This window comes from Psammomys obesus, unplaced genomic scaffold (assembly GCF_907164565.1).
Source record: "Psammomys obesus unplaced genomic scaffold, mPsaObe1.curated_primary_1811, whole genome shotgun sequence".
NCBI lineage: Eukaryota > Metazoa > Chordata > Mammalia > Rodentia > Muridae > Psammomys > Psammomys obesus.
Genome location: NW_026594311.1, coordinates 1,268,346 through 1,295,272, shown reverse-complemented (window position 1 = coordinate 1,295,272; position 26,927 = coordinate 1,268,346). Strand labels below are relative to the sequence as shown.

General features: G+C 49.0%; 4 protein-coding genes across 6 annotated transcripts in view; 2 read left to right on the top strand and 2 right to left on the bottom strand.

Moving 5' to 3' along the window:
* The first annotated feature begins 569 nt into the window (after positions 1-569).
* On the top strand, positions 570-3,441 carry Hpdl (4-hydroxyphenylpyruvate dioxygenase like). Its single transcript, XM_055618568.1, has one exon. The coding sequence runs from the start codon at positions 872-874 to the stop codon at positions 1,985-1,987; it is 1,116 nt and encodes a 371-aa protein (XP_055474543.1). The 5' UTR covers positions 570-871; the 3' UTR covers positions 1,988-3,441.
* Mutyh (mutY DNA glycosylase) lies at positions 2,687-15,917 on the bottom strand. Of its 2 annotated transcripts, XM_055618567.1 has the most exons (18): positions 15,861-15,917; positions 11,010-11,148; positions 10,648-10,837; positions 7,728-7,845; positions 6,485-6,633; positions 6,372-6,411; positions 6,172-6,245; positions 6,026-6,067; positions 5,869-5,940; positions 5,678-5,791; positions 5,498-5,595; positions 5,273-5,417; positions 5,140-5,194; positions 4,798-4,989; positions 4,567-4,703; positions 4,332-4,484; positions 3,957-3,998; positions 2,687-2,896 (listed from the first exon to the last, which is right to left on the bottom strand). In XM_055618567.1, the coding sequence occupies exons 4-18, from the start codon at positions 7,837-7,839 to the stop codon at positions 2,771-2,773; spliced, it is 1,551 nt and encodes a 516-aa protein (XP_055474542.1). In that variant the 5' UTR covers positions 7,840-7,845; positions 10,648-10,837; positions 11,010-11,148; positions 15,861-15,917; the 3' UTR covers positions 2,687-2,770. The 2 variants fall into 2 exon arrangements, with proteins under 2 accessions (XP_055474542.1, XP_055474541.1); XM_055618566.1 differs by lacking the exon at positions 4,332-4,484.
* Positions 15,918-16,065: 148 nt separating this feature from the next.
* Toe1 (target of EGR1, exonuclease) lies at positions 16,066-19,576 on the top strand. Its single transcript, XM_055618443.1, has 8 exons — positions 16,066-16,172; positions 16,824-16,966; positions 17,071-17,111; positions 17,252-17,348; positions 17,444-17,602; positions 17,837-18,096; positions 18,290-18,452; positions 18,527-19,576. Exons 1-8 carry the CDS (start codon positions 16,121-16,123, stop codon positions 19,145-19,147), a joined length of 1,536 nt encoding a protein of 511 aa, XP_055474418.1. The 5' UTR covers positions 16,066-16,120; the 3' UTR covers positions 19,148-19,576.
* The window catches only part of Tesk2 (testis associated actin remodelling kinase 2), a 98,822-nt gene continuing 91,340 nt past the window's right edge, over positions 19,446-26,927 (bottom strand). For both annotated transcript variants that reach the window (XM_055618441.1, XM_055618442.1), the window contains exons 6-11: positions 23,308-23,390; positions 22,824-22,908; positions 22,526-22,609; positions 22,257-22,343; positions 21,376-21,493; positions 19,446-21,123 (exon numbers count right to left, since the gene is read on the bottom strand). In XM_055618441.1, coding sequence (XP_055474416.1) covers positions 20,408-21,123; positions 21,376-21,493; positions 22,257-22,343; positions 22,526-22,609; positions 22,824-22,908; positions 23,308-23,390 — 1,173 coding nt within the window. In that variant the 3' untranslated portion in view covers positions 19,446-20,407. The remainder of the gene's footprint in view (positions 21,124-21,375; positions 21,494-22,256; positions 22,344-22,525; positions 22,610-22,823; positions 22,909-23,307; positions 23,391-26,927) is intronic.

Genomic DNA, 26,927 nt, shown 5'->3' with positions numbered 1-26,927 from the left:
GAGGCAGGTGCTGTGGAGATTGCCTGATTGGAGAGAGATGCAAATACTTGATCTATCAAGTTCTCTTTCCCGTTTGGAGATTAAAAATCTGTAACCGAGCCGGGCGCGGTTACCCCTGCACGGCTGGAATCCCAGCACTCAGGGAGGCACAAGAAATAGATCGCTGTAGATCTTGGGCAGCCCGGTCTACAAAGCGAGTCCAGGACAGCCAAGGCTACACAGAGAAACCTGCCTCGAAAATAACAAAAACCAAACCAAAACAACAACAACAACAACAAAAAAAAAAAAAAAAAAAAAGGAAAGAAAATCTGTAACTGAAAATACTTTAATATTTTTAAAAAAGTAAATAAAAAGTTAACGGAGCCCTATTCCGAGTTTGTGGAGAACTATCAAGGCTCCTCCCCAATCCGGGCTCTTAGCTCTGAGGTTGCGTGCGCCTGGCACAGAGTGAAGGTGGCTATTGTGACTTCCCCGGCCCCGGGAGAGGTGGCTCAGGGCCCAAGGGTGTCCAAGGCCCTGGGAAGGAACTGCCCTCGGAGAGAGACAGGTTCTGGGCGGGGGGGCGGGGGGCGTGTCAAGGCGGGATCCCAGGCTCCACCCCGACCTCCCGGCCCGCCCCGCCCCGCGTCCGCGTGGTTCTCACACCAGCGGCTCCGCGGAGCCTGTGGTCCTCGGCCGGCTCCGGGTTGCGGTGGCGCTGCGGAGAGGCTCAATCCCCCAAGGTCTGACCGTGACCTCTGCCCAGAAGAGACCGGGGAGCGCGCTCTCCGGGCAGACCTGCACGCCACCAGCTTCCAGCGACTCGTCCGGGACCTAGAGTCTTGGAGTTCCGAACAAGTGAGCGACCCCAGGAGGACAGATCCGGGTGGCCATGTCTGCGCCCGCCCGCCGTCTGTGTCATATCTCCTTCCATGTGCCAGCTAGGCAGCCCCTAGCGAGGGACCTACACCGCCTCTTCGGCTTCCAGCCCCTGGCGGTGCGGGAAGCAGGCGGCTGGAGGCAGCTGGCCCTGCGCAGCGGGGACGCAGTCTTTCTAGTGAACGAGGGTTCGGGGCCCGGGGAGCCACTGTACGGCCTGGACCCTCATCACTCAGTGCCCAGCGCCACGAACCTGTGCGTGGACGTGGAGGATGTGGGCGGCGCCGCCCGGGCGCTGGCGGCTCGGGGCTGCATCGTGCCGGTACCACCCACTAGCGTGAGAGATGCCCAGGGCACAGCCGTCTACACAGTGGTCAGCTCTCCGGTTGGTAACCTTAGCCTTACGTTGCTGCAGCGTGCTGGCTACCGCGGATCCTTCCTGCCCGGATTCAGACCCCTGCCTTGCACACCAGCCCCGGGCTGGGTCAGCCACGTGGACCACTTGACCTTGGCCTGCACCTCCGGCAGCTCCCCTGCACTTAGGCGCTGGTTCCACGACTGCCTAGGGTTTCACCACTTGCCGCTGGGCCCAGGTGAGGATCCGGAGCTGGGCTTCACGGTGGCTGCAGAGTCTGGGCGAGGGGGTCTGAGGCTTACCGCCCTGAAGACCCCACCGGACAGCACTGTCCCCACTCTCGTGCTGGCAGAGTCTCTGCCCGGACCCACTGACAAACAGGACCAGGTAGAGCAATTTCTAGCCAGGCACAGGGGGCCGGGTTTGCAGCACGTCGGGCTGTACACTCCCAACATCTTAGAAGCCTCTGAAGGGATAGCGAAGGCAGGAGGCCGGCTCCTGGCTCCTCCTGAAGCTTATTACCAGCAGCCCGGCAAAGAGGAACAAATCATAGCCTCGGGGCACAAGCCTAGCCTTCTAGAACGACAGGGAATCCTACTGGATGGCGATAAAGACAAGTTTTTGCTTCAGGTCTTCACCAAGTCCCTCTTCCCTGAGGACACCTTCTTCCTGGAGCTGATTCAGAGACAGGGAGCCACAGGCTTTGGCCAGAACAACATCCGGGCACTGTGGCAGTCGGTGCAAGAGGAAGCCGCCAGGGCCCGGGGAGCCTAACCCAGGCTGGAGCTGGGAGTTGCCCCTTGTCTCGGTGCTCTGAAGTCCAGCACAGGCCTGCTGGAACTGACACACTCCGCAGAAACACACCAAGGAGAGAGGCTATCCCTTCCGGACAGGTGTGATCCTCATCCCAACGGGTACCTGCCAACTGTAGAGCCTCTTACTGGACTCCAAAGAGACAGGATTTAGAAAGACCACTCCTAAACTGCCTAACACAGCTAGGAGAAATAAACTGAGGAATGAGGTCGGAAGACACAAACAACCAACACCCCTGAGCCTGTCTTCCCTGCACCCTTCAAGATTTGCGACTGTTAGCCCTTCTGCTTTCTGAAGTTTCGCTGCACCTGAAATGTACCCTGAATAAATGATTCGATTCTGTTTTTGAGGAAGGAATTTAATACAAAGCCTCCTCTAAGCTGACCTCCCTAGGGACCAACTGTTCCAGGTGTGGGTGCTAGCCCAACCGCCTGCGATGCTGCAGCTCCAATTAGAGCTGGCCTGAGCCCAGACAGGAGTGACGGAAGCCAGTCAGCCATGGACAGGTGCTCCCTGCAGCTGCCCTCACGCTTTCCTGGGAAAGAACACTCTGGTCAGGTTGCCTCCTGCCTTCCAGGTCTGCCGGGGAGCTCGGCCAGAGGAAGTCAGAACCGAGCTGACTACCATCTTCTGAGTCTCTCAGAAGTTAGTGAAGGGGCTAGAGAAAGTGTGGAAAAGTTCTCCAAAGGCACTACAAAAACAAGCATTTTATTAGACTGGGTTTGGGGTGGGGATCCCAGGGTATCACTGGGCAGTATTTTCGGGTGTGTCTGTGCGGATATGAGGCTGTAAGAAGCTATCCAAGACTTGCTGGCCCCGGCTCAGTTTTTTCCTGCGTGATGGAGGAGACACCTGTGACCTTTTAGAACCCTGTGCAAAAGCCAAAGGTGGAAGGAAAATGAGTACACATCAGGGAATCTTCTACCTACTCTACTAGTCTATTATGCTGTAGAATTTTCCACCTGCCTTCAAGCATGAACCCTTTAATCAACTCCCTAAAAGGCACCCAAGAAAATCTTGCTAAGATACAAAGCTGGGGCCGGGGACATAGCCCCACTGACAGAAGGCTTGCCTTAACAGGCAAGAACCCTAGGTCGGAGTCCTAGTGTTGACTAACAGTGTAGTGGGCACCTGGTTGGCATCCCATCTGAAGGAAGAGCAGAGGTTCAAGGACATCGTCAGCTGCATAATGAGGGTGAGGCCAACCCAAACCATATGAAACTGTCTCAATGTGGTGGGGATGGAGGGATGGCTCAGTGGTTAGGAGTGTGTACTGCTCTGACAGAGGACCCAAGGTGGGGATGCAGTACACATGTCTTGAAGTTCTCAACTATAACATCATACCCAGGGGATTCGATGCCCTCCTCCAGTCCCTCTAGGCGCTGCACTCAATGTACACAGGCCCACACACAGACGCATACAATACATAAATTAAGAATAAATCTTTTGAAGATATTGTCTTCTCCACTAAAATGTGTTGGCAGTCAGGTTTTCATGTCCTGGCTGACTGCGGCTCACGCCAACCTCTCCAGCCCCGTAACCACTGCCGACTCCACTGTGTAGCAGTCTAACTGATGTTTTCCCTCCCGAGGCTGAAGAAAGCTACTCATTTCTAGGCCCAAATTAGCAGTTATTTTCTCTAAGCAGCTTTTCCTAAGTCTTGCATCACAGATGGCTTTTTACCGACTATTCCATAAAACTCTCTCTCGCACAGACACTTCACATACCTGATACCAGAGCGTACACCCATTTGTTCTTGTTCCCCCTCCCCTGCAGTTCACACTACAATCAGACCCTGGTTTATAAACTGTCCCTCTGCCCCCAGCAAGCCCTGGAATGGATAATATTCATCCCAAAGTGTCAATGAGTGACTTTTAAGAATCAGTGGAGGCAGGCCTCGGGGAAGACGGGATGAACCTTGCAGACTTACCCTGCAGGTCCCTTGCCGGTGGCCCTCATACATGCGGAACACCTAGTAAGGACGGAGGGGGAGGGAGGAAAGACAGGGCTGGCGCCTTCTCCAGAAAGAGCCGATACCCTGAGTTCCACCCCAGCTTATGGGCTGCCCCAGCAAGACTGTTTAAGATATCTGCTTCTGGGCTAGAGAGATGGTCTTCCAAAGGACCCGGGTTTAAGTCCCAGCACCCACATGGCAGCTCACAAGTGTCTGTAATGCCAGTTCCAAGGGATCTGAAACCTTCACTAACACACATAAAAAAAAAGACATTTCATCTCTACAGCAGTGAGTTCATGTAAAAAATGTGAGACAGACAAGAAAAGACAAGGAAGACAACAAAGGTGGTGCCTTTTTCATGGCAGTAGAGACAGCAGCATTGTGGAATTCTTCCCGGGTCAACCATCGAGCGCCAGGAGATGCAGTGGTCACTGGGGTCTGTCCTTCTAGGGCCAGAGTGTACACTTGATATGTCAGTTTGATGTGAGAGAAGATGTGGACCACCTGGCGGGGGAGGGGGAAGACTGAACCAGGTCTGTGAATGTGAACACAGAAGCCCTCATCGCTGGCACCTTTGCTAACCTACCTCTCCCAGGTGCTGGAGCTGAGTGGCGGGGAGGGGTCCAGACCAGCTCTGCAGTTCCTGCAGAAGGGCCCTCTGCTGACGCTGCTCCGAGGGCTCCAGGGCGACAGATGGGAACTCCCACAGTCCTGCCAGCAGACCTGATGGCAGGCAGATGGGGCGTCAGCCTCTACTGCCCCTTCCATTTCCCTCTGTGGCTCGTGACGCTGTCCTTCAGCCCCAGTGTTCAGGTACCTGATTTCGGTCTTTGCACCAGCAGGATTAGGGGACCCCCATTGGCTCTCAGCTGCTCCAGAACACAGGTGGCAGAGTACTCCTCCCTGGGAGGCCTTCGGTTGGCCTTTTGAGGAAAGTTGGCCACTCCCAGGGTGGGGTCCCAGGGCTTTGTGGGAGGGAGGCAAAGCTGGCACTGTCTAGTGTTGAGAGCTGGAAACAAAGACGCCAAGGCCTGCTCACGCCAAGTGGTCTTAGGCGCCAAGCCTAGGGAGGCTTAGTCTCACTGCAGGCTCTTACTCAGGCTTGAAAAGGCAGCTCCCCAGGGCCAGGGTCGGGGCTGGGGGCAGGGCTGCTGCTCACCACACTCTTCTATGTCAGGACTGCCTGGAGAAGCAGAGAGCTGTTCCCGCTCCACCTGAGAGACACAGAGAAGGGTGTCATGGGGCAAGTCATTCTCTAGGACACCCTAATACCTCTTCCTCAGGAGGCTTACCCTCTGGTGTGCCTGGCATAAGCTCTGCACAGGGCAATGGCTGCAGAGAGGGCGCTGTGGGGTACACACTGTGGCCCCCAGCTCCATGGCTGCTTGATTGAAGTCCCCAGGCCGAACAGGATCAACTAGCTGCTCAGCTAGGTTCCTAAAAGTGAGGAACACTGTTGTAAGCAAAGACCCCCTTAAACAGACCCTTCCCTATTTCCTATTACCCCAGTATCCTACCAGAGGTGATGAGAGACAAAGGTGCTCGTGGGATCTGCACCGATGGCGCGGACACGGCACAGCACCCGTAAAACATTCCCATCCACCACACCAGTTACCTGGCAGAGAGGAGCAGGGGAGTCAGACTGGACTTGGAGGCAGGGGAATGTACACATTAAGAATGCTGGCCTATGGGCTAACCTGGCCAAAAGCAATGGAAGCAACGGCTCCAGCTGTGTACCGCCCCACGCCAGGCAGGAGCTGCTGAAGTGTTTCTGCTGTACGTGGCATATGGCCACCCAGCTCCTCTACCACCTGAGGGGAATAGAAAGGCTCAGTTTGAAGATCCCTGAGGCCGATGGGCTTCTAGTCTTCAGGCACCACCCACTTACCTTCCTAGCTCCCTCCTGCAGCCGACGGCCTCGAGAATAGTAGCCCAGGCCAGACCAAAGCTGGTTCACCTCCTGTAGGTGGAGGTCAAAGTTCAGTGGTCTGAACTCAGTGGTCCCTGAGTTGTTTCTACTCTCCCTACCCAAGGATGGCTCTCACCTCCAGGGAAGCACTGGCCAGGTCTTGGAGTGTTGGCCACTTCTGTAGACCCAAGACAGGCAAGAAAAAATAAGGTCAGGGATGAGGATGATGGAGGAAGCCTTTTCTGGGGTCAAGCCAACTCTCCCTTCCCTCCCTGGCATCACCTGCATCCATCGGGTATAATAGTCAATCACCGTGGCAACTTGGGTCTGCTGCAGCATAACCTCTGACACCCACACTGGGGAAGGGGGATTAAGGTGAGGGTACTGCTATCTTGCCCCGGCTCCTAGCCCCTAGCCCCCAAACCTAAGAACAAGGCTTAAACCCAAGAACCCCCAGGCAAACAGCCTGGCTTCATACTGACCAGCGTAGGCCCGCCTGTCCAAGTTGGCCTCCTCCTCTACCTGCCAATGACACCACAGTGAGGACTAATACCAAAGGCCTAATGCCAGCTTCCCGCCCCACTATCCCACCTACCCATCTTCTCCAAGGTAGGTCTCGCTTCTCTTGGTCATACCAGCTGAGCAAGTTCCTTCGGAAAGTCACGACATCGGCCATGTCTCTGAAGAGATGATACCGGGAGACAGAGGCCTGCAGTAATTCTTTTCCCTTCTGCTTGGCCAGGCCTGTAGGACAGCCAGGACACGGGGGGAATCTTTTTTTTTCTTTTTTAAGACTTATTCTGTTGTTGTTTTTCGAGACAAGATTTCTCTGCGTAGCCTTTGGCTGTCTTGGACTCACTCAGTGAGTCACCACAGGCTGGCCTTGAACTCACAGAGATCCCTCTTGCCTGTGCCTCCCTGAGTGCTGGGATTAAAGGGGTGTGTGTATCTGTTGTGTATCCAAGGTGTCTGATTCCCTAGGGCTGGAATTCTGGGCAGTTGTGAACTGCCTGATGAGTGAGCCATCTCTCCAGCAACACTTTTTTTTTTTTCTGAGGCAGGGTCTCAAAAGGATCTCATATAGGGCAGGCTGACCTCAAACTTGGTGTGTAGCCAAGCCTGGCTTTGAACTCCTAATTTTCCTATCCAACCTCCCAAGTGCTGGGATTACAAGGGTGACCAGCACGCCTGGCTCTTCAGTATCTAACATTCATTTTATGTTTTTTACTGTGCTATGTACAGTGTGAATATATGGGCATGCATGCCATGGTGTGTATGTAGAGGCCAAGGGGCAGCATTCTTGGAGGTGGTTCTCTCCTCCTACCTTTCCATGGGTCCTAGAGATCAAACTCCGGTCATTAGGGACTCGGTCACAGGAACCTGCAGCAATCATTTCCCACTTAGGGCTTCTCCCACCCAAATCCCGATTAGTCTTTAGAGCTGCGAGCAGACCAAAGTTCTAGTCGTGTGTAGCCTTGGCCAAATTTCTGGTCTTTGTTTTGTCAGGATGTCACTGTTTCTCCTGGCCACAAATGAAAACTCAATAGTTTTAGATAGGCAGAATATATGCCCATGCAGGGGACACCCCTCTTTACATATCGCATTCAGGCTTATAAACTCATTTGATCCCATGAAAGCCACACGACCGAGAAGAAATGTATAGATGAAATTGTTCCATTCTACTAGTAAGACAATACCCAGAGCACCTGACCCAAACTTACACAGCAACACTCAGAATTAGCTTCTTAATTCCTCAGTACTCAGCCTGAATCTGCTCTTTGATGGCCAGTGGAACCAGAACCAGTCCCTTGAAACTCGGGCAGGGCTCAAGGCCTTACCATCAGGGGCAGAAGGCTTGGCTGGGCTGCTGCCACTGGCAGGTTTTCCCCTTCTCTTGTGGTTGGCTGGTTGCTTTTTATGACTCCTTACAGATGTTCGTAGCGCCTTCATAATCACCTGGAACAGAGGGATGCAGCCAATGTGGTCAGCCACAAGGAGGTTGAATCTTGAGAACCCTCAGGAATTAGAGCCACCTCTTCCCAAATCACTCAGAATGTCTAGCTTTTTTTTGTCTCTTGTCAGCATGCATACATCTATGTATGTACCAAGTACTATCCTCCAGGGCTAGAAAAGGGTATCAGATCCTCTGGAACTGGAGTTACAGTTGTTTGTGAGCTGCCGTATGCATTCTGGGAACTGAACTCTGCTATAAGAAGAGCAAGTATGGGGCTGGAGAGATCGCTCAGTGGTTAAGAGTGTTGTCTGCTCTTCCAAGGGACCTGGGTTCAAGTCCCAGCACCCACATGGCAGCTCACAACGGTCCATAAGCAGTTTCAGGTGGTCTGACACCTTCACACCAATGCACATAAAATTAAATAAATTAAAAAACAAAACAAACAAACAAAAACAGCAAGTGCTCACATATATACATATATATCTCCAGCCCGGTTTTTTTTTTCCTTTGAAACAAGGTCTCACTATGTAGCCCAGGCAGGCAGCATACTTCTGATCTGCTGTGATGACTAATCTTGGTTGTCAATTTGGGATCAACTAAAATCTAAGCAGCTGGGCGTGCTTGGATCATAAGGTGGGAAAACACAGCCTAACTCTGGCCATCCCTTCTGTGGCAGCCCACATAAAAGGACAAGGAGGTAGGAACTTTTGCTTTTTTTCCCCCGTTTGGCAAGTTTGTCTATGGTAGTGGAAGCTACTCCAGGCTCTCTAGGAATTCCCTGGTGACTTCAGCACAGATTGGGCTTGCAGAGACGTCCAGTCTCCTGGACTGACCAACTACAAACTTTTGGCCTTTCCAGCAGGAGACAGTCATTGGTTGAACTACTCAGACCACAGCCTGTAAGTCACTCTAATAAATCCCCCCTTTCATTATGAATATTCATTCTATCAGTTCTGTTCCTTTAGAAAGCCACAATTCATCCTCCTATCTTTACCTCCCAAGTACTTAGATCATACATGTGTACACCTATACTTGACGTGTCTGTGCTGGCTGGTTTTGCATGTCAACTTAACACAAGCTAGAGTCATCAGAAGAAAGGAGCCTCAGTTGAGGAAATGCCTCCATGAGATCCAGCTGCACGGCATTTTCTCCGTGAGTGGTCAATGAGGGAGGGTCCATTGCTCTCCCTGGACTGGTGGTCCTGTCTTCTAGAAGAAAGCAGGCTGAGAGGTTGAGAGCACCGACTCCGAAGGTCCTGAGTTCAATTCCCAGCAACCACATGATGGCTCACAACCATCTATAGTGAGATCTGGCGCCCTCTTCTGGTGCATATGCATATAAATAATAAATAAATCTTTAAAAAAAAAAGCAGGCTGAGCAAGCCATGTGGAGCATGTCTGTAAGCAGCACTCCTCCATGGCCTCTGTAAGCTCCTGCCTCCAAGATCCTGTCATGTTTGAGTTCCTGTCCTGACATCTTTCAGTGATGAACAGCAATGTGGAAGTGTAAAACAAACAGTCCTTTCCTCCCCAACTTCCTCTTTTGGCCATGATGGTTCATCAGAGCAACCGAAACCCTAACAGAGTACCTATCTTTTCTCAAGTACTTTCAGGATGCCTGTGGTTGTCTGAATGAGAATGGCCTCAGTAAACCCTATATTTGAATGCTTGATCCCCAGTTGGTGGAACTGTCTGGGGAGGATTAGGAGATGTGGCCTTGTTGAAGCGTGTGTGTCACGAGGGGTGGGCTTTGAGCTATAAATAACCTCACACCAGGGCCCTCTCTGCTTGCTGGATGCAAAGTTCTCAGCCACTGCTCTAGCGTCATGCCTGCCTGCTTCCCACCATGATAATCATGGACTAGACCTCTGAAACTTTAAGCAAGCCCCCACTTAAATGCTTTTTTTTTTTTAAAATAAGAGTTGCCATGGTCATGGTGTCTCTTCTGAGCAGTAGAACAGTAACTAAGACGATGCCCATGGGTTTGGTATTGGCGAACTATGGCATGGAGGTGTGACCAAAACAGATGAGCCAAGTAGCTTCAGGGAATGCTAGACAAAGAGTATAGGGACAGGGAAAGCGCAGGGCTGGGCCACAAGCCAAGGAGCACTTGTACATACATGATGCTTATCACCATGCATGGTTGGTTAAGGATTGTTTGGGGGACTGAAGGAATGGCTTAAGCAGTTAAAAGCGGGCTGCTCTTCCAGAGGTCCCGAGTTCAATTCCCAGCAACCACATAGTGGCTCATGATTATCTATAATGGGATCTGATGCTCTTTTCTGTCCTGCAGCCATACATGCAAATAGAGTGCTCTTATATGTAAATAATCTTTGGAAAAAAAAGGTTGTTTGGGTGTCCAGGAGTATGAGATAAGTAGAAAGTTTGTCTGCTTAGGTATCTAGCATGCTTATACTGACCATCAGTAAACACCTCATTCACTTCAGATAATAGGAAGCCAAGAATTAAAGAGGGAAAAGGATTTGCCCGAGAGCAGATGGCAAATCAATGAGAGGAGAGAGATGAGCTATTTTTATTTCTAATCTTTTCCTGGGCTAGTAAATTGTAACGGGCTGGCCAATAATAATGAGAAAATACATCTGCCTGCCTGAGTTCCTGGCTATCTTTTCTCTAATTGCAAAAAATCGTTCCTAACAGGGAACGGCCAGATTGCTGAACAGATAGACGTGCCTGCTGCCAAGCCTGATGAGCACACGTGTGGGCTCACACACATGCACGAGACACAGATTAGAGATAAAGTAAATGGGAGAAGGGAGAATTATTTGACAGTAGCGCGGTGCTTACTATTTGCTCAGCTCCAGGAGGTGCTTGACTGGACTCAACGGGATGGCTCCAGGAGGCAGGGAGCTTCAAGCAGAAGCTCGAGGAGGTAAGCAACTTGATCTCACCTTCTGCTTGGCTGCAGTCCCACCAAACCGGTTTTAAAGTCTCCCGGAGTACCTTGACTTCACCACCGTATTTTCATCAAGTGACCCTGCTTTCGATTTTAGGATTAAAAAAAAAAAAAAAATCAAACTTCCCTCTATTTCCTCTGCCTTCTTCCCACCTTCACGTGAAGACCCTTTCCCCAGACCCCTGCTCCTACAATATTCTCAACAGGGCACATCTTCCTCCCCTTCAGCACCAACTTCCTACGCCACACTCACTTTCACAATCCCTCCTGCAGCCTGTTCTGAAGAAGAAAGCAACACGTGGTCACCGAAATCCCAGCATTTAGGAGCTGAAGCCAGGTTCAGGAGTTCAAGGTCATCTTCAGCTAAAGACTGAGTTTGAGGCCACTGTAGCCTACATGAAAGCACACCAAAAAGAAAACAAACATGAAAGCTTTTTCACTTCCATACATGAACTGTGCAATGGCTTCCCATTGATCCCTGAACAAATATTTAGAGAATGCCTACTGTTAGTGTTTAGGCAGCCTGCTTTTAGGTTGCCTAGTAACCCATGATGTCATCATGTGTTGCCCACCAAGTGTGTGGCAGATGCACCAGTTCACTGCCCACCAGCTATCTAACACCTACTGTGCATTAAACAATTTACCTGAGTGTAAATTGCTTTTGGAGGGTTTTCAGGTCACCCTACTTGCTCTTAGGAGTGTAGTGTAGATCCTTGTGTTCACAGATAAGCACTAGAGAAACCAGGATTAAACACACAGGCTTGTCCCTTCAAAAGGAGGCCTGTTTTCCCTCCAGAAGTCTGGTTAACAGCCTGGTGACCTTTGCTCTATTTGTGTGACTGAGACAATACCCGATCCTCCCCAAGACTCTTACTGTGAGCTTGTCAATGAAAGGGTTAGACTAATTTTGTAACCTATGTATCTTCTAAAGCCTATAGTTTTGAGTTTTAGGCCCAGGTTAAGCTAAAGCTTCTTAGTGCCTTTCCAGAGAACGAAGGAATGTGACCCGGCCATCTGTGAGGACAGATATAAAAAAGCGAGCAAGCAATGACCTTCACTCAGCAAAAAGAATGACCAGAGACCCTTGTCTTCAAGATAGTGTTTCTTAGCACGAACCCAGACGGCCTCAATCCTTCTTCTGAGTAGCTCCTGACCTCCAGCCAAAAGCCCACAGCCCTGACCTTCAAGGATGAGCTAACCACCCCCACCTTCAACTGCAGCTGCATCCACACTTGGCAGGACTGGCCAAGCTTGAGCACCTAAGACTAACCAATTATCTTACTTTATAGCTTCCTCATCCAATCCTAAATTGCCAAGACTGCAACTTCAGATCTCCCGCAATTTTTCTTTTAAAAACCTAAAGGCCTTTGTCTCCTGGTGCCACTCTTTGCTGACCAGCAGGGGTGACCCCATTGCGCAATGGTTAATAAACCTCTTGCTTTTGCAACGAGTCGTGGTCTGGGGGAGTTTCTGGGAAGGGCGCGCTCTTGAACTCCTGAGCTGTGAGACCCCAGGTCTTACAGTCAATGTACAGAACCCATCTTTGCAGAAGATCTCACACGCCCTTTAACAAAGGGTTGTCATGCAGTCATGTCCTAAGATTTACTGTGCAGGTAGCACTGAGTCATTCATGACCAGGAAATCTTCCACCAGACTGTGCTGTACTGAAATACTCCTAAAGTAAAGTTCTCAGGGTGACTCCCAACACTGGCTGCATAGTTCTTTCCTCCTGGGACCATTACTCTTCTGGGCATGATGGGTGCAGAGACCCCTGGACCTCAGCAAACACAGAAGGCAGCTTATATTCTAGCAGAGGCAGACAGTGAACACAGAATAAATCACAGAAGATATCTAAAAGAAGTAACTGTTGGCATAAAGAGGAAAAGTAACAGGAATGAAGGGTGTTTCAGCTTTTAAAGAGGATTACAGGGTGTGGCGGCGCCTTTAATCCTGGCACTGGGGAGGCAGAGGCAGGGGGATCTCCAAGCCTACAGAGGGAGTTACAAAGCTACACAGAGAAACCCTGTCTCAAAAAACCAAACCAAACCAAAAAAAACCCAAAGAAAATGACTAAGATCTTTTGGAGGCATGGTGGCACTTTAATGCGGACTTTTGGAAGGCAGAGGCAAGCAGATATCTGTGAGTTCCAGACTAGCTAGTCTACGCATTAAGTTCCGGCCCAACCAGGACTACAAAGTGAGACCCAGTCTCAAACAAAGACACAAGACCTTCCTCTAAAAAGCCAGGCTGGCTGAGGATGGCCAGCATGTGTGCGGCACTGGGCACTGCGCACTGCACACGGTCTATTTGTGATGTAATGTAGCCGAGAGGCGGTGAGTGGCAGGATGGGAGGCAAGAGAAGGTGGGGAGGTTGGGTATAGCCACGATGCAGCTTTTAGAGGGTTTTCAGGACACACTACTTGCTCTCAGACAGACTTTTTTTTTTTTTTTTTTTTGCCACAGGGTCTCACTGTGTAGCCTTGGCTGGCCTGGAACTCTGCCTCCACAGTGCTGCGATTAAAGGCTTTTGCCACCGCCGTATCTGAACTTCTCCACTGCAGCTTTTCTATGATTTGCAATGTCACGTTTACTTTTTGATTCTTTTGGTCAATGTCTTCTTATTCTACTTTAAACAAAACAGCACTGTGGAAGCTGAGCATGTGGAAGGAGGATGGTGAACACAGGTTTTATCTAAAACAAACAAAAGCACACACACACAAAGCCTAGGAGGTAGAGAGATCTATCCAGTTCCGTGGTGGAGGGCATCGGAGCAGAGCACACAGGGTTTGAGTCCAGTGGCTCACAGTCATCTGTAATCCCGAGGGATCCACAGCCTCTTCTAGCCTCGTGGGTACCAGGGACCCTCCCTGTGCAAACCTATATATACCGGGAAACACTCATTTATACATTAAACAAACAAAAAGTAAAAGTTAAAAAAGCAAAATCCAGCCAGCCTGGCTCAGTGGCGCACACCTGTGATCCCAGCACTCTGGGAGGCAGGGGTGGGCAGATCTCTGTAAGTTTGGGGCCAGCCTAGTCTACAAAGCCAGGACAGCCAAGGCTACACAGAGAAACCCACAAAACAACCCCCCCCCAAGCATGTGTGCAGCACTGCAAGCAGTCTAGTTATGATGTAGTGAAGCCGACAGGCGGTGAATGGTAGGATGTGAGACAAGAGAAGATGGGGAGTGGGGATGGGGGGGTCAGTTAGAGAATGTCTGGGGAACATGAAGTCCTATGTTCAATACCCAGATCCCATGTGCAGCCCCCCCCCCCCGGGGGGGGGGCACACTCCTGTGTATTGTTTCCAGAAACGTAATCAGCCCTGGGCTAGGGGGACTAGAAGGCTGTAAGATGCATGTGTTCAGGGTTGGGATCCGACGCCTCTTGCCTCTATGGGCACCTGCACTCACAAAAGCTATCATACGTGTAATTAAAAAGAATAACAATAAATCTTTAAAAATATCAAACGCACCAGAGTGGTGGTACACACCTGTAACCCAGCACTCCAGATATGGAGATTGAAGGCTTTTCTTTTCTTTTGGTTTGTCTTTTTTCTCTGTGTAGCTAAAGCTGCCCAGAAACTTGCTCTGTAGACCAGGCTGGCCTCAAACTCAAGAGGCCTCTGCCTCCGGAATGCTGGTATTAAAAGCATGTACCACCCTGTCCACCACCCTTTAAAAATAAAAATAATAATAATTTATTTAATTCTATTTTGTGTGCATTAGTATGAAGGTGTCAGATCCTTTGGAATCGGTGTTACAGACAGTTGTGAGCTGCCATATGGGTGCTGGGAATTGAACCTGGGGTCTTTTGGAAGAGCAGGCAGTGCTCTTAACCACTGAGCCACCTCTCCAGACCCCCACCCCTTGTTTTCTTTTTAAGATAACTTTGAGGGCAGCCTGTGCTATATAAGACTCTATCTTTTTGTTTTTTTGAAACAGGGTTTCTCTGTGTAGCCACTGGCTGTCCTGGAATTCGACCTCCTAGTGCTGGGGTTAAAGGCATGTGGCCCTATACTATCTTAAAAACAAACAAAAACTGCTATCTTAAAAACAAAAACTCCACAATCCTGAGACATCTCTTCTTTCTTCAGAGCCTGTGCCAAATATTTATTGTACAAATACAAACTTGTTAAATGAATTAATGGGATGTGGGAAGATTCCTTTTTCAGCGAGGTCAGGTAATGCTGCATATTGATAAACGCATACTCCCGGGGCTGGACAGATGTCTCAGCGTTTAAGAGCACTGTCTGCTCCAGAAGTCCTGAATTCAATTCCCAGCACCCACATGGTGGCTCACAACCATCTATACTGGGATCTGCTGTTGTCTACTGCTGTGCAGTTATACATGAAGACAGAGCACTCAGACATTAAAATACCTAAATATTGAAAAAAAAGAAGAAAAAGCACACTCCCCTTAGAGTATAAGGAGAAATACAGGTAGTTGGGACCAGAGGCTCAGCCCACGCCCTTGGGTGGGACTGCTTTCCGACAGTTCGAAGGTGACAAAGGTCAAATTCAGACAAGCTGGTTCTTCCTTGCCACCCTACTCCTAAAGCCGTAACTCAAAATGCACATTACCACTTGTGTGAATTATCTTAAAAGCGGGCCTGTCGGGGACTGGAGAGATGGCTCAGCGGTTAAGAGCACTGACTGCTCGTCCAAATGGACCTGGGTTCAATTCCCAGACACCCACATGGCAGCTTACAACCGTCTGTAACTCCTGTTCCAGAAGATCCAACGCCCTCACATAAGACTCTACATGCAGTCAAACACCAGTATACATAAAAGTGAAAAAAAAAAAAAAAAGAAAGAAAGAAAGAAAAAAAAAGGGGTCCTGTTAATGGTCGCTTCATCACCTATCTAGCCATGTCCTGCAGAACGTTTCCCTCTCATTTCCTGCATCTTTCTGCGGTCGTGTCTACTCAGACCCCTTGTCCTGTGCCGTGCACCCCTCTCTCCTTCCAGGCATGCTTTCGCGTAGGAAGCCTTCTCCCCCCCGGGAAGCCTGCGCAGCCCGCGCCCGGGCCGCGTGGAAGCGACGGCCTGCTAGAACCTGAGGGTTCCAAGTTCCCGCCACAGCGTGCGGAACTAGAAATTACCTCCCGCGCAGTCTCCAGCCCGCGGCTCCAGAGCACCTCCCGAGGGGCGTGGCTCCGCTCGCGTCCGGACGCTCAGCCAATAGACACCCAGCGCGCGCAAGGCCCGCGCTCTGCGCTCAGCCCGGCAACTCGGAGCGGAAGTTGACCTTACGGGGACTCCGACGCCGAGACCCCGCCCTGTCCTAGACCGGCGCCACTACGGGAGACGAAGCGGAAGTCTCCGCGTGCCTGCAGGCGGCTGGCGAGGGGCGCGCAGCGTCATGGCCGCCGACAGTGATGACGGTGGGCTCTCAGTTCCACCGACCTCTGATGGTGAGCGGTTTCCCAGGGGGTAGCCACAGAAAGCTACGCGGTCCTATGGAGGGAAGAGCCTCGGGTCGGTAGTTCGGAAACAGGCCTTTCTCAAATCTCCCAGGAGACTACAAGTCCCAGTGTGCAGTGCGTGCAACGGCAAAGCCCGTACTGTTGGACTGTTAGGGCGGGTTGGGAGGTGTGGTTTGGATGGAGCTGGTGGTTGGCAGTAGGTAACACCGGGGAAGTGTGTAGTCGTGGGTCTGACTTTGAAGCACTCTGGTAGCTGTTGAAGCACCACGAATATGTGGCTTTATAGGATGTTTGTGTTTGAGATAGGGTCTTGCTCTGTAGCTCAGGCTAGCCTCGATTTCAGGGTCCTTCAGCTTTATGCTCCCTGGTCCTAGGATTACAGGCTCGAAGGATAAAGCATGTCTAGCCTACCTCTCTCCTGATTCACATGCAAAAAACGGAAGTGATTTCCTAGCCCCACATAAAGCTACTGGAAGACACAAATGCTCTTTCCAAATTTAGGGCACTGTCCACTCCAAGCCTTGTGTTCAGAGCCAGTGGATGCAAAATCTTGAGGGGGAAGCTTGTCAGTGTCTGGCATGGTGTCCGACCCACTGAAACCTGTGGGAACATGAAAATCCATCCCTTCCTTATCCCCAGGTGTTGTCAACAAAAACACAAAATCTGAAGAGGAGTTTGTGATACGGGTCCCTGTGGTAGACGTACAGACTGACAACTTCAAGGAGATATGGCCATCACTCTTGCTAGCCTTAAAGACAGCTAGCTTTGTGGCTGTGGATACGGTGAAGCATGGGAAACGGGGTGGGGGGGAAGTGTTGGGGGTGTAGGTTGTGCAGGGTTTGGTAATGGGTATGAAGGATAATCACAGCCCCCCTTTACCCCGTAGGAGCTTAGTGGGCTTGGGGACAGGAAGAGTTTGCTGAACCAGTAAGTATAAACCTTGCCCTTAATCCTAGCTCTAACAAGTATATAGATTTCAACCCTAGAGATAGGGGGGACCAGCCCTGGGTAGTTTGGTCTGTTGTGAAACTAATTCAGCCACAGCCATGTTCAAACCTAACTCTCAGGTGCATCGAGGAACGTTACAAGGCCGTGTGTCATGCTGCCAGGACACGTTCTGTGCTGTCCCTGGGCCTCGCCTGCTTCAAGCAGCAGCCAGATAAGGTATGAGTTACCCTCATCCCAGGTCTGAGGCATGGGATAGAAGAGTTGAGATCCTGAAGACTGTTTTTAATAGAGCAGATCCTCCTGTTTTTCAGGGTGAGAATTCCTACTTGGCCCAAGTGTTCAATCTCACCCTTCTCTGCATGGAGGAGTATGTTATAGAACCAAAGTCTGTGCAGTTCCTGGTACAGCACGGGTTCAACTTCAACCGGCAGTATGCTCAGGGCATCCCCTACCATAAGGGCAATGACAAGGTAGGTCTGTTCGTCCCCTGTGGCTTATTTCTTGCTACCATAGGCCTGGGGAACATCTGCTTGAGAGTATGGGGAGTCAAGTGTTCACAAGGCTGGGAAAACATGAGACAGTCAAGGGAGAGAAGCTTTGGGTTAGATAATAAGGGAGTACTTTCCAGGTCGGAACCTGGGTTAGATATACAGTTGCTGACTGGGCATTCTGTCTTTTCCACGGACCTTTTCCCTTTCATCTAGGGAGATGAGAGCCAGAGCCAGTCAGTGAGAACACTGTTCCTTGAACTAATTCGGGCCCGTCGGCCCCTGGTGCTACATAACGGCCTTATAGATTTGGTGTTCCTGTATCAGAACTTCTACGCACACTTACCTGAGAACTTGGGAACCTTCACTGCTGACCTGTGTGAGATGTTCCCAGCAGGCATTTATGACACCAAATATGCTGCAGAGTTTCATGCCCGATTTGTAGCTTCCTACTTAGAATACGCTTTCCGGAAATGGTGAGGACATGGTTGATGGAAAGGGGTGGGGCCTGGTATAAGCTTATTTAATTGACTTAAGATTATTTATCAAGTACTTACCATATGCCAGACACTGTTTTCAGGTGCTGAGGATTCAGCAGTGAACAAAACAACCCCCCTGCTCTTGTGGAGCTTACATGCTAGTGGAGTAATACCCTCTTGGCTGTTGCAGTGAACGGGAAAATGGGAAGCAGCGGGCAGCTGGCAGCCCACATCTTGCCTTGGAGTTCTGCAGCTATCCATCTAGTATGAGAGGCCATATTGACTACCGCTGCTGTATGTCCCCTGTAACCTACCATCGTTCTCATACCGGTGGCATCTGTGACAAGTTCTCGGTAAGAATATTCATTTCTCGGGAAGGGGAGGTTCTAATTGTGGAACCCCTTCTTAGACTCTTTCCAACCTCCAGGCCTATGGCTGGTGTCCTCTAGGACCACAGTGTCCTCAGTCACATGATATTGACCTCATAATTGACACTGATGAGGCTGTGGCAGAGGATAAGCGGCGACGGCGACGACGTAAGGACAAACGCCGGAGGGCTTTGCTGAGCCAGCCAGGGATGCAGACCTTTGAGGAAGCTGAAGAAGGTCCCCCCACAAAGCAGGTCTGTGAAGATAGCCTCAAGACTGAGAACACTGAGCAAAAAGTAGCAGAGGGTGAAACTAGGGATCAGCCTGGCTCCAAGCAAGGTCACAAAGGTGGCTTGGAGATGGAGCATGAAGCAGTAAGTTCTGAAATAGCTGATGTGGCTACCTCAGAACTGCCGGTGAACCAAACCAGTCCTAATCCTGTGCCCGGAGATGGATTGCATCGCGCTGGTTTTGATGCCTTTATGACAGGTTATGTGATGGCCTATGTGGGCCTGAGCCAGGGAACCCAGCTCTGCAGCTCTGAACCTTGGCTTCCTGAATGTCACAACAAAGTATATCTAAGTGGCAAAACTGTACCCCTCACAGTGGCCAAGAGCCAGTTTTCCCGTCCCTCCAAAGCCCACAACCAGAAAATGAAGCTGGCTTGGGGCAGCAGCTGACTCCAACATCTGCCTGGTACTAAGCCCAGGCAGAAGAGAATAGGAGAGAAGATGTTTGTCAATGTATAGTGGCTTGTATCTGTCCATCCCACTACCCTGAAGGCCAAGTCGGGAAGATTGCTACAAGTTCACGGCCTACACAGTGAATTCCAAGTCGGCCAGAGCTGTACATCAAAAGAAGTTATTTGAGTCTTTGGCCTGTATACGTCACATTTTACTAATGCAGAGTTGTCAAGCAGGTCCTGGCAGAGACTGAGTACTTCACTACCAGTTTGTTTTACAGACTGAGAGGCTTGGGTACAAATAAGGCTAAAGAGCACCTGCAACATCAACTTTATTATTTTTTTAATCTGAAAGTGTCTTGGGAAAAAGTTTTACAAAAAAAAAAAATCAAGAGAAATGAATTATGAAAATATTTGACCAACTTCATTCTTTGGTTATATCTTATTGCGGCTCTGTAAGGACAGACTTCCCAAAGCTCCAGCTATAGCAGGGAAGAAAGTCAGTCCAAGTATAAACCATTAACTAACTGGTTGTATCACCTGTTGACACATACATACAGCAGGCCCTAGGGCCTACAAAACCAGCCCCACTCTCAACGCTAGGGTTGAAAGTCTTGAGGCAAAACATTAGAGTCCTTTATAAATATGAAAATAGATTAATCAACTGGAAAGGTCTTTGAATAGGTTAGCTAAAAGATCCTTGACTTCCACATTGCCTTGTCTCCCCCTTGCATAGAGATGTAGTGATGTGGTCTGACCATACAGTAAGTGCAAACAGCAATTATTCAAGTGTCTTAGACATACTGGCAAGAAGCATCCCAGTCTTCAGGTCTGAGAAACAGCCATGCCCTTCACAGCCTCCTAGTCAATTCCCCTTTCCATCCTGTACCTTATATGCCCTAGAGTGGGCGTGAGAGACTTGAGGCGGCAAAGGAACTGGGATAATAGCTGCATAGTACCTGCCAGCTCAGCCTGGAACTAAGAGTCCTTTGGTCCTATCTAGGACATGCACTGCAGTCTGGGAGCTAGAGCTCCTGGTGGGATTTCAGAGGCTTAGAATTAGGTGGCCCTAACTATTGAAAGGCCTCATGTTGCAGCCACTGGGCACTGAAAGCCCAATTTTAAGCCAGGCCTCTCAGCCTGCCTGCTTTTGTAAAGGGAGCTCCAGGGAAGAGCCAGGATGTGCACCAAGGGGATGCAGTAGTTTCAGCTGAAGGTCCATCCCCAAGGTGAGGCAGGGACTAGTCCTCCCCCCACCTCACCCATCCTGCTCTCCTTGGGTTTGCAAGCTTATTCCAGAGACAGAGAAGTGGACAGGAGCCATTCGTGGCCTTTCTGCTTCCACTTCCATCTCCTCAGAGGCAGTTCCAACGCATGGGCTGGTCCCCTTGGGCCTGGGTCCAAAACCGTTTTCTTCCTGGGGGTTGGAACAATCCATGGCCTGGTGGCCGGAAGCGGCTGGTAGGGCAGTTGCCCGGAATGGTGGGATCTCTCTTACTCTGTACTTGAGACTACTGAGTCGTGGTGGAGGCTCAGCAGATAGTGATTCTTCACAGCCCACAAATGGACAAGCCTGATGCAAGAACTCAGGTGAGCCAGGCAAAGACCGCCACCGTCTGGAAGACATGGCTAAAGGCTCCTGACTGTCAGCCAGAGGCGTAGTTCCAGGCCCCGGTGCATCCAGGTCAAATACAAGGGAAATGACAGATTTGCTGGGTAGGTCAAAGAATTTGATCTTCCCACCCTTGAGGTCTTGGCGTGCACTGAAAGGGTTGACTTTTGGGGTATGTGTAGCACCATCTCGTGGCCGGTAGTAGGGGTCCAAGACACTGACTGTACGTGGGGGCTTACGAGAGAAAATGTCTGACTGGCTTCGAGACAGCCACACAGTGCGTCTTGGACATGGAGACTTATGGGGAATCTTGTCATCCAATGAACTCAGTCGCTTCCCTCCAGGCACTTTCTCCAACGGTCCTGAAGAACAAATAGTGAACCTGGGTTACTCGCAGTCAGTATAAGTAGCACTTTATTATATGCTTTCCTTGAGAAAAGCAAGATAGGCAGTTGTCCTGTTCCACTAATGAGCAAACAGAAGCAGTGTGCCAAGTCACAACTGTAAGAGAACCTAGTACCTTACTGTCCGTGACCATTTTCCTTCCCCAAAGGGGAATGTCTCACAGTCTCGCCCTCTGGGGGGAGGTTTGGGTATCTGGTCTGCTCTCCTACCTTTAGCTGTGGGCTGCAGTTTCCTGTCCCTCTCCAACTCGTCTTCCTGTAGGCGGCTCATAATTTCCTCTAGGGTCTTCCCAATCTCCTCAAAGGATGGGCGCAGTTTGGGGTCCATCTGTAGGATTCATACCAGCCATGAGCCCTGCATTCCACTTCTCACCCCAAAGATGAAATGTGAATCTGTTTCCAGCATCTTTTAAGATTCAGGTTGGGTAACTAAGTTTTCTCTTGTGTTAGGACTGGCTGGTGCTATAGTCTAACAAATAAAACCTGACAAAGTTTGGTCAGCTCTCAGGCTGTGGGTCTACCCTGCAGGCTGAGAGCTGAAAAATACAAAGCAGTTTTTTTTCTGTCTTTGGTCCAGGGCACACTGGAGAGCATATATAGGCCAGAGTAGGAAATATGATTGGTGTCATACATTTAGGGAAAATAATGCCTTGCCCCTTATAAGACTAATTTGTAGCCTTTCCCTAGAGTCCTAACCAAATGAAAAGGACTCATCCAGTCCCTGACCAATGCTGCGTTAAATACACTCTCAAGCCAGGCATGGTGGTGCATACATTTAATCCCAGCACCTGGGAGGCAAAGGCAGGTGGATCTCAGAGTTTGAGGCTAGCCTGGTCTACACAGCCAGTTCCAGAACAGTCAAGAGAAACTGTGTTGAAAAACAAAAAGACATTTGGGGCTGCAGAGATGGCTCGGTGGTTAAGAACACTAAATGCTCTTCCAGAGTACTTGGGTTCATTTCCAGCACCCACATGGCAGCTCACAACTGTCTGTAATTCCAAGATCTGACACTCATACAGACATACATGCAGGTCAAACAACAATGAACAGAAAATAAAAATAAATTATTTTTTTTTTAAAAAGACACTCACATTACAGCAGTTGAAGGTGAGCTGTAGAAAGTCTGGGGGGCAGTCTCCCACCATGTGCTGAAAAGCATCATAATCCAGCCCAAAATTCTGCGGATGAGTAAGGTGAAAAAGTGTACAAGGAACACGAACAGATAAGTCATTGATCTCACACACACTCGGAGGCTGGGAGCTGCCTCAGAAGTAGCTATAGAGTAGTACCAGCAACTCCACCCGAGGATAAAACTTCATAAACAAGCCATCCCTGTGCTTGTCCCATGCCAGCAGCTCACCTCTGTGCGAGGAAGATAGTCTGGATCAGCTTGGATTCGGGCGATGATCTCGCAGAGGATGATACCATAAGAGAACACATCTGCCTGGTAGGTAGTCAGACCGCAGTTTCTCTCAGTATAGTGAGGAGTGGGATATCTTCCCTGCCTCACCCCCATTCTTAAGACCCTACGTCTAGGCTGTTTTACCCATTCTCCATCCAGGTCACCCACTAGGTAACTGCCCTTTATTTAGCAAGAAGGATACAGATCATTACCTGGGCCACAAAGGATAATTAGGCCTTGAAATCTCCAGACTTACCTTCTCATTATAAGGCTCATCTCGGAGAACCTCAGGTGCCATCCAGAAAGGTGAGCCCACCACAGCTAGCTTCTCACCCCCTATACTGTGAAGTAAAGAAACATTGCCAGTGCCTGGCACAATGAGAATTAACAAAACAATAAGCTTTCTCATAGCCTGGACTATGTAATGGCTTTGCACATTCGAGGTGAAAGCACTACACTAACAGGGCCACACCCCCAGACCTTGAGTCTTTGTTGTTGAGACAGAGGCTCATTAAGCCCTTACTGGGCTCAAGCTTGTGGTGATTCTTCCACCTCTGCCTTGAAAGTACGGAGATTACAGTGTGCCACAATGCCTATTACACAATCAGATCTTTTGACTGTTGAGGTTTTGTTGCTCCCAAGTGTGGGTACAGACTCGGGAGCCTGAGCTGTGACTAGTTTCCGACTTCTGGGAAGAAAGCTGACTTACCCATTGCTTAGGATGTATTAGGCTTACTCACCCAGCATCAGGAATCTTCTCAGCCAAGCCAAAATCAGCTACCACTGCAGAGTAACCATTTTCATCTCTCTTTATCAGGCAGTTCTAGGGTTCCCGAAGCAGAGAAAATAAGGTAACTTGGAAGTTGGGGTTCGCCAGCCATATTGTTACCATTCACATCTTCCTACAGAGTATCTTGCTCTGTTTCTTGGTAAACGACGCACTTAGCCTGATCCCAGGGTCAAAACTAGGGGCTTTAATATAGTAAATAAGGTTGGGTGTGATGGCACAAGCCTTTAATATAGGTGCTGGGGAGGCAGTAGATTCCAGGGTAGCTAGGGTATATAATGAGACCTTGTGTGATGGCCGTTCTTGGTTGTCAGCTTGACTACATCTGGAATTAACTAAAACCCAAGTGGCTGGAAACACCTGTGAGAAATTTTTTTTCTTAAATCATTTCAAGTGGGAAGACCCACTTTTAATCCAGATATTTGAGGTGGGAAGTTCTAGTTTTAATCTGGGTCACACCTTGTGCTGGCAGCCTTTATCAGGGACAGGGAGGAAGGAAACTTGCTCTTTTTGCCTGCTTGATCTCACTTAGTGACATGTCTACACCATCACTGGCATTAGAGCCTACTTTGAGATTCTGGCATATACTGAAGGCCAGCTGAGACATCCAGCCTTGTGGACTGAACAACTACTGGATTCCTGCACCCTCCGTTGGTAGACAGCCATTGCTAGACTAGGTGGACCACAGCCTGTAAGCCATCCCAATAAATCCCCTATTCATTCTGTAAGTTCTGTTCCTCTAGAGCAGTGGTTCTCAATTTTTCTAACGTGGCAACACTTAATATAGGTTCATCATATGGTGACCCCCCAACCATAAAATTATTTTTGTTGCTACCTCATAACTATGTAATTTTGTTACTGTTATGAATTGTAATATAAATATTTCTAGAGATAAAGGTTTACCAAATTGGTCATGACCCATAGATCAAGAACTACTGCTCCAGAGAACCCTGACTAATAAACCCTATTGGAAATAACAACAACAAAAAACTGCCAAGTGAGACAAGTCACTCCTGGGATCTTCAGTGACTGCCTTTGGTTTCATTTCAGGCTCTGAACACAAGTTTTTGTTTTTATCTAAACATTTACATAAGTTACCTACTCCCACTAGGAAAGAGATGGAACATCAGTCTATAATGGCCATCATTTGAGCAATGAAAATGTGGATTTAAGATCCCATACACTTTTTGAGTCATGGTACAAAATCTCTTTACTCATTTCATAGCATATCAGAAGCAGGTTATTCTTAAGACAGTTATGAAAGACAGTATGGCCACCATCTTCCCAGGGGAAAAGCTGGTCCTGATACTGGAGGCAGGCAGTCAACTCTGATGAGCATATGCTTACGGGAGTGACTTGAGGAAAACGTGCAGCATCTTTATCCCCATGCAGGACAGTGTGATAAAGTAGATGGGGACTTCCACACTCCTCGCAGTGGGCACCAATTCATATGGGTGGTGACACAGACATGGCCATTACTTTTGTTTACTTGTGTGTTTTTTGGTTTGGTTTGGTTTTTTGAGACAGGGTTTTCTCTGTGTAGGCGTGGCTGTCCTGGATTAACTCTGTAGACCAGGCTGGCCTTAAACTCAGACATCCACCTGCTGCAGCCTCCCTTAGTGCTGGGATTTCAGGCATGTGCCATGGGCCTGACTTGTGTGTTTTTTAGGACATCACCTCACTGTGTAGCCTTGGTTGGCCTAGAACTCGAAGTGTAGATGAGGCTGGCTTCCAGCTCACAAAGATTTGCTTGACTTTGACTTCACTGTGCCCAGCCAAAGCCACTAATTTGGACCTGGACTCCTGTTTCTTATTTTTTGATAGAGTTCAGGTTGGTCTAGAACTTGGTACATATCCGAGGATGACTTCAATCCTCCTGCCTCTACTTCCCAAATGCTAAATTTCCAAAGCACAAATGTAATCCTTTATTTTTTATTTTTGAAAAAAATTTTTCTTCAAAAACTGTCCTGGAACTTGCTCTGTAGACTAGGCTGGCCTTGAACTCAGAGATCTACTTACCTCTGCCTCCCAGGAGCTAGGATAAAAGGTGTGCCACTGCTGGCTTTTATCAAAATTTATTTTATTGCGAGTTGTCTGTAATCTCAGCACTTGGGGAGGCAGATGCAGGTGGATCGCTGTGAGTTTGAGGCCAGCCTGGACTACAGAATCCAGGACAGCCAAGTCTACACAGAGAAACCCTGTCTGCATGCATATATATATATATATAAAATTTTATTTTTTTTTTAACTATGTGTATGTGGGCAGGGTGAGTGCAGGGTGAGTGCAGGTGTGAGTCAGGGGCCTATGAAGGTCAGAAAATGGTGTTGCTCCCCTTGGAACTGGAGTCACAGGTGACTGTAAACCATCTGATATATGTACTAGGAACCGAACTCAGGTCCTCTGCAGAAGCAGTACATATTCTTAAATGTTGAGCCATCATCTCTCCAGGCCATATCCTTGTTTTCCAAGTACTAAGCATGAGCTTAGTTATCAAAGATACTTCTGTGAACAAAATAGAAATCCCCCCCCCCTCATTTTTTTCTCTCCCTCCAAAATCCTATCCCTTAAAGCTTACTATAAGGCAGCTGGCCAGGACTGGTGCATGCCTTTAGTCCCAGTACTTAGGAGGCAGAGGCAGGCAGACCTCTGTGAATTCAAGACCATCCTGGTCCAAACAGCAACTTCCAGGATAGCCAGAGCTCTGTTATACAGAGAAACCCTGTCTCATAAACAAACAAACAAACAAACCAACAAAAAGCTTACTATAATGCAGTGTAGAAGGACAGACTATCAAGCCACTGGCTTCCCTGTTTTCTCAATGTACAGTTACCAAGTCCCAACCCTGTTCTTGCCAAATAAGGACAGCCGAAAAATAGTGAAGCCCACATATACTAGTTTTCATTGACAAAAGATCACAACTAAACTCCCTGGCATGAGAAGTCTGTGACCTGGATGGGATCAAATCTCAGTGGTACAATGTGCACTTAACTTGCATGGGACTTGGTTCAATCTTCAGCATTTGCCCATCAGAAGTATGCTGTGGCCTATTTTCCACATCCCTGCTCCTGGTACTGCTATGCAATGCACCTTCCCAAACATGTCACATGCAAGTTGGATTTAAAAAGCTTCAAAAACGCCTTCAAGTTTTTGTTTATATTTTCTCTTTTTTTCCATTTGGAATATTTTCTGATACCTATGCATTTGTGTGTGTACACATGTTTTGGGTTTTTTTTTCCTTGTTTTTTTTCTTTTTACTGGGATTAAGCTCAGGGCTCACACATGCAGAGTGCTCTACCTGCTCTACCACTGAACTACATCCTTAGCCCCACCAAACATTCCTTTAACCTATGAAAAGTTTTTATCTTTTAAGCTTTAATGCAAGCTACCTTTGCAATCCTGTCCTCTCCCTTTCTCTCTCTAACTCCGAGTTCTTCTGTGCCTTTGACAGTCCAGAAGAACATTTCAGGAACAAGTTCCGCTTTGAGCTTTCCTTAGTAGTTTGTGGGAGAAGCTAAGGGCACTAAACAAATGCTGCCATCTCTACAGAAAGGATGAACCCAAATGACCTATAAA

Excerpts from the sequence above, each read along its gene's own strand:
- Toe1 (XM_055618443.1), top strand. The coding sequence starts at position 16,121 with ATGGCCGCCGACAGTGATGACGGTGGGCTCTCAGTTCCACCGACCTCT. Across the intron at positions 17,349-17,443 it reads TCAAGCAGCAGCCAGATAAG|GGTGAGAATTCCTACTTGGC; the intron begins GTATGAGTTACC and ends CCTGTTTTTCAG. Across the intron at positions 18,453-18,526 it reads GCATCTGTGACAAGTTCTCG|GCCTATGGCTGGTGTCCTCT; the intron begins GTAAGAATATTC and ends TCCAACCTCCAG.
- Hpdl (XM_055618568.1), top strand. The coding sequence starts at position 872 with ATGTCTGCGCCCGCCCGCCGTCTGTGTCATATCTCCTTCCATGTGCCA.
- Mutyh (XM_055618567.1), bottom strand. The coding sequence starts at position 7,839 with ATGAAGGCGCTACGAACATCTGTAAGGAGTCATAAAAAGCAACCAGCC. Across the intron at positions 5,792-5,868 it reads TGCAGGAGGGAGCTAGGAAG|GTGGTAGAGGAGCTGGGTGG; the intron begins GTAAGTGGGTGG and ends TATTCCCCTCAG. Across the intron at positions 5,195-5,272 it reads TATGCCAGGCACACCAGAGG|GTGGAGCGGGAACAGCTCTC; the intron begins GTAAGCCTCCTG and ends TGTGTCTCTCAG.